We start from the raw sequence: 11,402 nt of genomic DNA, 5'->3' as shown, positions 1-11,402 counted from the left end.
TACATAGAGTGAATTTGGACAAAGTGTTCATCAAGTATTCAATTATCTCTAGTTGAGTAAGACAATTCATACACTCTTGAACCTTTATCTTATCTTCCTTTTTAGCTTTCCTAGATGATATTCTCACACTTTCTAATTCAGTTTTATGCCTTCATTTTCATTGGTTAGCTCTTATCTTACTCTCTTTTCTCACTTTTTAGCCTATTTACTTGATACTGCATATTCATTGTCTCACCATGTAATTCTTGAAATGCATCAAGTAATTGGCAATACTTGTCCTCAATTGACTCATCTCCAAAGCTGCTTGCACTACTTTATGAATAGATTGAGCCAGCCATCAAATACAAGTTTGTCTCCTCTTTAAGCGTTTCATCAAAGTTAGTTGATGGAGAGCTTGAATAATTGTCTTTCCACGCTATATAAGCCTTTTTTTTTCTGTGTTCTGCTTCATTTTCAAAACTAGACAATCAAGTTTAATATGCCCAACTTTGCCACATTTATAACAGGCCGGGGCAACAAAAACTTTGTCTTTTCTCCTATTTGATCTTGAGTTTCCTGCAAAATCAGAACTTGATTTATTTCTAGATTTCATGAATTTGGAAAATCATTTTACCATCAGATTCATTGCTTCAAGATTTGGATTCTCTGTTTTAGAATCGGCCTCTTCAACATGTCTTCTTGAGGTAGTCTTGCTTGTAATCTTGAGGGAAATGGTGTGTTTCTGTTCTCCTTCTTCTTCCTCCTTCAATCTACCAAGTTCCAACTCATGTTCTCTTAATTTTCCAAAAAGAGTAGTCATGTTCATTGTTCTCAAGTCTCTTAATTCTGATATGATAGTGACTTTTGGCTTCCAACTTCTGTTCAAGCTCTTCAAGATCTTGATGTTTATTTTCTCTTTATCAAATTTTTTTCCAAGGGCAAGAAGATGGTTAGCAATATAAGTAAACATCTTTTGTACTTCGTAGATTGTTTCACCACTCTTCATTATGAACATCTCATTTTCTTGAATAAGAGAGTTCTTCCTTGCTCTCTAGACTTCGTTAGTGCCTTCATGGGTGACTTCCAAAACATCCCACATTTCCTTTGCAATTGTACACATAGAAATTCTATAAAATTCCTCAATGGCAAGTGCAGAAGAAATGATATTGTTGGCTCTGACATCATAGTGAGCTCTTCTGTTTTCGTTTGCATTCCACTTAGAGAAGTATTTAATATTTGTCTTACCATTATCAATCTTTGTTGGTTCAAATGGGCCATTTATAACAGCATCCCAAACACCTTTTTCAATTGATTCCAAGAAAATTTTCATCCTTATCTTCCAAAAAGGGTAATTTTCACCCGCAAATAGTGGTAGTCTATTGGTGGATGCACCTTCTCCAAAGCTCAAAGATATATTGGTCATTATAATCAAATTAATCGATTAAGCTATGAAAGTAATCGATTAAAATTTGAGTGATTCTCAAATTTCCAGCTCAGGTGCCAATTGTAAGAATAGACAGGCCTTATATCTCAAGCCAAGAGAGAGAGTGAATTGGATTAGCCCTTTTAAAATGATCTTTCCAAAATCTTTATGAGTTCTTTGGCTTTCTTGAAATTAATAAACAAAAACTGATGAATCAACAATAAGAGACAAAGGATAGAGGAAGATCAACACAAACAATCGATACTGGTTCGACTAATCACAAGCCTACATCTAGTCCTCCTTCAACAACCTCAATTGAAGGGAATCCATTATAATTGATTGAGTTTATAGAAATACAGAGATACTCCTCTCAATGCACTCCTCTCCACACTCCAAATCAATATTGCAATACAAGAGATGAATAACCTCACTCTCTTACAACAACCAAGAACAATCACAGTTTTCAACCCTTGGCAAACCTGCACAGGAACACAATCACAAATTGTTTATGATAAATCTTATCTCCAAGTCATATTCTTCTAGTGTAGATCAAATCAGAACAACTTAAGCTCACTTTCTTGAAAGAATCTTGATGAGTAATCTACCAATGAAGCCTTGATTCTCCAAGATCACTTCTTGAACACTCCTGTAATCAAAACTCAATGAAAATGTTAGTATTTGAAAGTGATAGCGAATTCTTGTTTTGAAACAGGTCTCAAGACACATATATATAGTCGATTAAGATTTTTATATAATCTGTTAAGCTTTTACTTCTGTTTTAATAGATTATCCTGAGTATGTAATTAATTATTTAATCATATAAGCCAGTTATTAATTCAATGGATAATTATAGCAGATCAGGTTTTACATGAAATGGATTAGACTATGTAAACAAATTTAATCGATTAGAAAACTTACGTAATTGATTATTCAAACACCTAGCCAAATTGTCTATCCAACTTCCATTCTAAATAGATTATCTCACATATGAAACAGATTGTGGCATGCTTTCTATTTTAATTGATTAGATAGCCTGTATAATCGATTACAATAGAACAATTTGCCCCTGTTAAGTATATTAAGTGATCTGGTGAAATCTAACAAATTATATACTATGTTTAATCGATTATTTCAACCAGAAATATGATTTATTAGTTTGTTTTAAGCATGATTCATTTAACAATAATGAATTCATATATCAAGCAGAAATAAGATAATGATAAAACAATTGTTATGCCATTTGTTGTACAAGAAACCATAAAACCATTCTTTTATTCATCATAAAAAACAAAGATATATAAGGAGTAAAACTCCCCCTATCAACAATTTTCACTTGGGATAATCGATTATTCCAAAAGAACAACTTCTTTAATGGCTCGTAATAATTTATTATCAGTTGGAATAATAAATTATCGTAGGAGAAATAATTTTACAAGGTTCGCAAATAATTGGTTGTCACTTGGGATAATCGATTATCTCTAATAGTCGGAAGAAGACTTTTGAACTTATGACCTATTTTCGAACTGAGTCTATAAATAGCTCATTTTTAAGCTCTTCTAAAGTTACAAAATCCTAAAACCTTCTTGAGAATTAAGTGTTTTGTCTAAACTCTCTGTGTTTTAAGTAAGCTTGAGAAACTTGGTGCTATAAGTACAAGGAAATGCTAGTCTTAGTGTGTTTGAGTGTGGTAGCACATCTACTAAGCAAGGTTTTAGCTTGTCCATACTTGTGTATGTCGTGTTGTAAATCTTTTGTCAATCAAGAGAGGTGTATTTCTAAACCTCCACTCTACTTCACTTTGTAAGTTGTTGGTTTACTTTTAGTTATAAGTTAATCCCTCTTTTAGAGAGATTAACAACTAAACATATAATCTTTTTTATCTGAACCAGTATAAAAATTACATGTGCAAGTGTTTCTCTCTATACTATTTTATTACTTACTTGTCTTGATTTTTCTGTGTTGTGAAGTTATTTTTTAAAAAGGGAAGTTCATTTTTTTTAAAAAAAAGCTTATTTTATCGAAAAACCAATCCATCCCCCTCTTGGTTGTTGTCCAAACTTCAATTATTTCACTAGGCTTTTCTAACACTAATAACTCTCTTATGATCCATTCTCACGAGGACTCATGGACTCATGAAGATATGACTATCATGATATAAGAAATAATGGACTTGAAGAGTGAAACTTCTTATCGTAGAGTGAAGTGATCCTCACTAGTGGATATCATGAATAAAGATTTTTTCTGAGATCCAAAAGGTGAATTCTAAAGAGAATTAGTTGCAACTAACATTTATTTGCATGAAAGAAAATGTTAATCATTGGTTCAACTTTTGGCGTAAAAAATATTCAAGAATCTATATTTAGAAGTTTTAGTAGTGGCCTTGAATCAAAGGTAAAAAGGTAAGCAACATAGTACAACATATGAAAAATTGGTGGGAAAAGCAAGAAGGGGAGAGTTGATGAATATATGAAGGAATTCAAGGTCTTGGCTTATTGAAAAAAAAGTGTAAAATCTAAAAAATTATAAAAACTGTGAAAAACTATAAAAACTATGAAAGATTGAAAGTGTAAGATCCAGAAAAATATGGGTCCTAAAAATAAAGTAGTTTTGAGACTTTGGTTTTTTGTTTAGAAATTAGTGTTCTTGAGTGTACATTTTTGTTAGAACATAATTTTTATTTTATTTATATTTTTGCCTAGGGTCAAAGGTCTTTTTACTCTTTATTAATTAGGTGCAAGAAATTAAATAAGGGACTGTAGGAAGTAAAAGAGTTTGAATTAAATAAAATAAAAGGCTAGAAAACATAAGATAGAAGGGAACTAAAGATTTATATAGAGTTCGTTTTAAAAATATATATTATAATAAGAGATAAAATATTAAAGATATAGTTGACTTGATTTATAAATATTATGATATGGAGAAAGGGGCTAATTGTGTTTAGAAACCCTAGAAACTCAAATTCAAAGAAAAAAGCACGGGAGATGGACGTTTAGGATAAAAGAGAAAGAGTAACAGAAAACCCTTAATGCAAAGAAAGATTGGTGGTGTTTTGAAAGTATAAATAAAGCCTTAAGATTGGCCAAGGTATGGAGAAGCTCACCTTTGTTTTATTATATGATAAATTTAAATGTGTTTTTTATTTTTCTTAGGAGAATGGGAAGCTAATATTATTCAACAATTTATTTGCGTAATTGTTAATTGAATTTTGAATGCTTTAAACTATGTTTTGGGTGTTTGTATTGTGGTTGGTTGATTCTGAAATTTTTGTAAACTTAATAATCATGAATAAATTGCATTTTTGACTAATAAGCATGGTGTATTATGTTGATTTATATGTGGAATTCATGTAATTGAAGTTTAGGCAAGTTGGAGAATTGCGTTAGCTTATTTGGTTGCATGCGAATCTTCATTTACTGTCACCACCGTGTTCAGTGTTCCATCTTCTTTGGCTGGCACGGCTATTTACGCATTCAACACATGCAATTTTCCCAAAAGGAGTTTAATTAAATTCATTAAAGAAAAGGTCGAAACTTCGTTTGTTAGCAATATAATCATAGTAGCACATTATTTTAAAATATATATTAAAAATGAAACAATTATGGGTTATAAAATATACAACAATTAATGTGATTAAAATTGTAGCTTTATATTAAATTTGTGAATTAATTTCTCAATTAATACTATTAATAATTAGTACCTATATTTATTTCCAAATATAGAGATACCATCTAATAAACAATAAGGTAATCTTCTGAAGAGAATATTATTCACATGAATATGAATTTGAAGATTCGAACTAAGAATATTAGTTATTCATAATAAAAATAAATATTGAAGTCAAATGATTAATGGTTTGAAAAAGGAAAATAATGAAGTTTTAGTGATTAATTAAAATAATAAATTATTTATCATTTTTTATTTGATATTGAATGATATTTGTTTGTTTTGAAATTTATTGATTTAGTGGAATCTATGAAGGGTCTCTTAAGCACACTACATGTTTTAAACAAGATGAGAGGTGTACTTGAGTATGTGGTTGATGAGTATGAGAGTGGAAGAATATGTCTACTCGTTGTATCTAGTAAATCCTAGTTTTTTATCTACAAATAGGTTTTTGTGGTTTAGGTATTGAACCCTCCTTGTGTGAGGGCGATAGTGGTTTCCTTGTTCTTGTGTGGCAGGAAGGCATGTTCCTTAGATGGATTGCAGGACTACTCGAACATATCTATAAAGGAGATACAAATTGGGTTGTAAGAGCAACTACAGTCGGTGAGGTAGGGTACATGAGTGTGATTGACTCGTTTCACTATGGTGTTATGGTATCTAAGGAGGCTCATAGTGGTGATCATGATGGGGTTAATCATGATTAAGGTACACATGTTGATGAGTATGGTGATGATAGAGCATTAAGGAAATACTATGTTGATAGTAATAGTATCAAGTGGTATAGTTGGTATAGGTGCTACTGTGAGTATAAACTATTAGTTTACGTGTGTAATGTTAGTAAAAATCAAGGATCGAGGATATAGTATTGATCATTCATATATGTTTGATTTGTTAAGTTTTGAGGATTAGGAATGTTGTTGTAATTACTTATGTGTATGTGGTGTTTGATTATGGTTGATGTAATAAGAAGGTTTGTATCTTGTTGTGAGATTGATTATGGTGGATATAATCAGTATATATGAATATTGTTGTTATGATTGTCTTACCGGTAACTTACCCCATACTTGTTTGTGTTTGTGTTTGTGAATGAAATTATCGTCAATGATCGTATAATGCGTTATACATGAGCAAATAATGCTACATATGTTCGAAAGGCGTGATTGACTCGAGAGAGGATGGGGAAAAACCTTGAGATTCAATTAAGCTATTTTGTTTTATAAGTTAACAAAATATAATTGGAGTATTTCCTTCGTTATTTTATTACTCGAAATAATGTAATTGAATAAGGTTTTTTAGTACGTTTTCATGCTATGATAAATTTTGAATTTTATTGGCTTTTGATAACCCATGACATCTCAAAAATCGGGATGTTACATTTTGTATCAGAGTCAGGTTTCTAAAAAAAAACTTTTGGGGCTTTTGAGGAGTGAGCCTGTCTAGCTTTAGCTATGTTCCTCTAAAGTGTGAAGTATTATGTGCCTTGTATTTTTATTGTTGTGTTGTTTTGTTTGGTTGTGTAACCTTGTAGCTTATTGTATGTCGTTTGCAAGGTTTAGCATTAGTTTTAACAATGTTTGTTTGAACATTACCAAGTGGTGGGGTTGTATATGGGATAATAGAACTTTTTGAGTTTTGTCCTACGATGATTTGAAGTATGGTGTATTTCACTAAAATAATTTAGAAGGTATAGGGTCTTCCTCATTATAGGCGAATGTGCATAACTAACCTTACTTGAATTGTCTACTGATGTTGTGTGAGTGATATGAACTGGTAAATCTTGTTCGAGTTTGATGTTTGAGGGTTTAAATATGGTAATTGTTAAAGAAATTAGATATGATGAATCTAATGAATTTTGTTGTACTGCTATGTTATTCATTCAATTAACAGAATGCATTTTAAGAGTTACTTGGTGAAATGTTTACTTGATGAATTATACCTTGATAAGTGATATGCTATTAAGGTGTTTATGTGGTACTAATTAGGGTAATTGATTGGAGACAGTATAACCTTTGATACTTTGAGGTTCAGAAATTAGGTTATACAAACTAGTATAGACAGGGGTGATTATTGATAATATCTAGAAAAGGTTGGAATGGAAGGACTGCTGAATCCTAGTATGATCCTAGTATGATAGGGTGTAAATTTTTAGGTATGTTATATATAGAAACATTTTATTTGACTGACAATTAATTTGATCTTGATTTATATTAATAATAACTACAATACTAACTAAATATTTCATAATATGCTACATAGGTTTTCTTTTGTATTAAAATTATGAAAGAAGATAAAAAAAATCAAAGAATTTCAAATCAAGCTTTTGTTAAATTCAAGAAAGGAAAGAAAAAGATTAAAAGCCTCTAGAATAATAACTCGAAGACTTAAAGATCAAATTGAAGATATTAACAAATCATTCCATATAAAGACCAATCACGAGATGTTGATCAAATCAAACAAATTTCAAATTCCGCAATGGTTATCATTTCAAAAACAATTATAAAAAGAATGTCAATATGATCATGAAAAGAACAAGAAACAACAATATACATTCAGGAGTAAATGAATCATCAAAAGAATATTAGAATTAAAAATAATAAGTTTATAGAGTCAAAGTTAGAGAAAAAGTTCTAGGAAATATAAATGGAGGTGTGTTTAACCATTTAATATTTTTTACTTTTTGAAGTTTATCCTTGTTATGAGTTTTAATTATTCTCTCTTTCTTGGAGAGTGTTTTTCTGATCTTGTTTAAGAATTCTTAATGTCATAGGGAGGTTAAGAAGGATACCTAAAGAGGATAAACTTGTGCCTGGAGAGACTGTAATCATATAACTTAGAGAGGTTGATATTGTGATGTGAGAGACTATTCATTGTAGCCTATTATTCAAAATCTTTCTCCCTTTCTAAAAGTAGCCTATTATTTCAATTTTGTGAGTTATAACCTCTTTGTCGAACTAGAGAAGTAAATCCTAAATTCACATAAAAAATGAAGATAAAGATATAAATAAATCAAAGGAGAAATACAACTTTCCTAGTCATAGAATGAATCCAAAAATGAATCATAGTTAAAGTCAATCCGAAAATGAGTGACCTATACTTCTTGAAGATTCAAGTTCCATATATCATTCATCAAAGATTTATTTATTTCTTAATAATTTGAACAGTCACATTGTCATCCCAATACTTACTTTGAAACGGTTAGAGACAAAACTTATCAACATGTATTTATTTTCATTTATTAAAACAACAAAGTACAAAGCATGATTATGCTTCATCTTTCATATGAAAGCTTCTTTTAAAGTATCAAATCATATAAGACCCAAATATTTTACTTGTTAAATGAGATAACACTCTGTATTTATTTCATATGATTAGATTTTCTTTTTTAATTTATATAACTTGTCGCATAAAACTAATTATAAAACAACACAAAGAAGTGCCAAAGAAATAGGTGAGAGTGTGATTATGAGAAGATTGGTTCTCCTCGTAAGATGCAGTTATATATTGTAACATAATTAATCATGGTACGTTTTACATGCAAAAATAATGATTATTATATTAATTATATTGAGAAGTACAATGGCAAACAATTATTTTATTGTCTTGCATGATCTGTTCCTTCTTCTGTGTTGACTTCTTTTCCTTCATTTTTCTTAAACAAATCAAACAATTTTACAAATGTATTTTTTTTCTTTTTTATCTAATTACTTTCTCTCTCTTTCTACTCCCATCAAACAAAGTGTTAGGATTATTTATATTATCATAATATGCATTAAACAAATCTTGGAATAGTTGACAAGGCATCCTAACTTCTTTCATTCTGGATTTGATTCCTGATTTAGTGTTTCCCCACAAAGAGGGTCATTCAGAGCAGCCCTACACCCCCACGATGATGAACGAAAGAGGCCGTGGTTGGTCCTTCAATTTCAGTAACAACTAATAATGCCTCTAATTATTGCTCAATTCCATTGCAGAATAGAAATAAGCATAGCTTATCTCACACCAAATCATGTGATCCTGTTTTGTACGTTTCACCTACTAGCTGCAATTCCTGAACAACTGAGTCACATTTTTGTATCCAACTATCATGCACCCACATGCAATGCTTTTCAGTCTTAATTTTGTTTCTATGAGACCTTAGATTCATCTGTCAGGTTTTCAAATACCATGCACATGGACAATTAGGGCTCTACTCATGCAACACAACAAGGACTTGTTGCATGCTGGCGATTACTAATGTTAGTACAATTCTTCGATTCACCAATGAATGTTGTACGAGTTCTATTTCATTGGATAAGATATTAAGAATTTGGTCATAGGGTAATGAATGTTATGACTTTTATAAGTGCGGTAGGTTAACTTATTTAATTACCTGGAACGTATAAACTTCCTTTGAAACACTAATCAATATTTCCTATCCTTTTAGAGAACTGGAGGTATGAATATTAATCATCAATGTTTGCAGGAAAAAAGTAGGATATAAGAAAAGAAAAGATCTACATTAGTTCAAGTGTTTAACTCTTAACTAAAAAGTTTACTTTAACATGTCGGAAAGTCCGGGATCTCTTAAAAATTATGACTAAAAAGAGTTTATGATCATCTTGTTTTTCTTAACCTTTTGGTTATATCACACTATTTTATTTTTACTCAATTACTAAACAAAATGGCTCAAATTTGCCATGTCATTAAGTTCTAAGTTTCACAATTTGTCTATGTGGAAATTTTAAATATGTAACAACTTACAAGTTCTTTTTCTGAAAAGTTGCATGAACTTTTCTTTTATATATATATATATATATATATATATATATATATATATATATATATATATATATATATATATATATATATATATATATATACCTCAAAACGATAAAGCACAAACAGTTTAAATATACTTTGATGTTTAAAATTTAGATTCGTGTTTTATGTTTTAAATTTTAAAAAGGGATTTCTTTTAAAATTTCAGGTTTTTTAAAATATTTGAGCCTCTCAAATTTAATACTAAAGAACTAAATATATTTTTTCAAATATCAAAGACATAAATTTAAATATTAAAATTAATTTATCCCAAATTTTAGAAACTAAAAATGAGTAAAGGTAAGACTTTATGATATACATGTAAAGGAATTATTTGGCAGATTCAATAACATCCAATGACCTTTAAATAAATCGATAAATTTGAAATAATAAATAACAAGTCGAAATAAAAGTCTAAAGATGAAAGAGGAAAAGGAAGCGTGTTGGTTGGATTAGACCATACGAACCGTACACAGCTGAAACCAGGAAAATGGGGTCAATAAACGTCAATCTGAATTTCAAATATTATTATTGTTACAAATATATATATATATATATATATATATATATATATATATCACTAATAGTTTGTTTAGTTCAGTATATCGGTATATTTCATTTTTAATAAAACAAGAAAGAAATTTACGGTCTAAGTATAACAACTTTAATTTTATCAATTTTAAACTCATAAGTTGAGATAATTAAACACATGTTCGATAGTGATTTCAATTTAACTTATAGTCATGAATTAATTATAATCTATTCGTGAATATACGGGTTATAATTCATCAGGTATTATTATAATAAGAAGGCATATTATCGACAGATTTTTATCGATGGTCTAGAATTTGTCTCTAGTGAAAGATTATCGACAAATTTACCGGTAAATATGATTGTTTCTTTTATCGACGATTTATGATCGTCGGTAATGTGTTGGTGACATAATTTACCGACAGATATTGGCTATTGGTAATGCCTGCGATACTTCATGTTTGAAATTTGGGTATTCCATCCCAAATTCCCCGATTTCATTTTCAAAAATCCTTATCTTCCCTTCCGTCTTCTCTCATTGTTCTCATTCTCCTTTGTGAGTGCGCTTTTGATCACCCTAAGCCGGTTTGAAGAGCATTTTAATGCTGACGCTAAGAACGATTCGTTGGTGGCTGGTTTGCGGGTTGTGTGGCTAGGGTTCGTGTTTTTCGTTGTGGCTGTTGCGGCAGGGGTAGTGATTCGTGGAGGTTGGTGTCAGGAGGGCATTGCGGTGAAGTGGCGTTGACTGTTATGTAAGGCTCGTGGTCTACAGAGGCTGACTTCATGAAGCAATTCGCAGTCGATGTAAGGTGTGTGTTTTAGATTGGGGACTTACAAATTGATTCCCCTATTCGTGCCTACATGTATGCATTGTTGTTTTATTATGTGTATGATTTGAGTGTAGTTCAGACTTGATTATGTGAATCGTATATGAATCCTATGGCTGTAGAGCTTATGGGATTGGTTTGTTCCTAATAGGACTCCTAATAAGGATCATAAGGTGGGA

General features: G+C 30.5%; 1 protein-coding gene across 1 annotated transcript; it reads right to left on the bottom strand.

Moving 5' to 3' along the window:
* Positions 1–1,030: 1,030 nt before the first annotated feature.
* Positions 1,031–1,402, bottom strand: LOC148200444 (uncharacterized). The gene has a single exon (XM_088112953.1). It carries the CDS (start codon positions 1,400–1,402, stop codon positions 1,031–1,033), a length of 372 nt encoding a protein of 123 aa, XP_087969079.1.
* Positions 1,403–11,402: the final 10,000 nt, after the last annotated feature.

The sequence above is a fragment of the Vigna umbellata genome, chromosome 4, assembly GCF_029865625.1.
Source record: "Vigna umbellata cultivar VRB3 chromosome 4, Vumbellata_1.0, whole genome shotgun sequence".
NCBI classification, from domain to species: Eukaryota; Viridiplantae; Streptophyta; class Magnoliopsida; order Fabales; family Fabaceae; genus Vigna; species Vigna umbellata.
This window is presented reverse-complemented; position numbering and strand designations above follow the sequence as displayed.

Excerpts from the sequence above, each read along its gene's own strand:
- LOC148200444 (XM_088112953.1), bottom strand. The coding sequence starts at position 1,402 with ATGACCAATATATCTTTGAGCTTTGGAGAAGGTGCATCCACCAATAGA.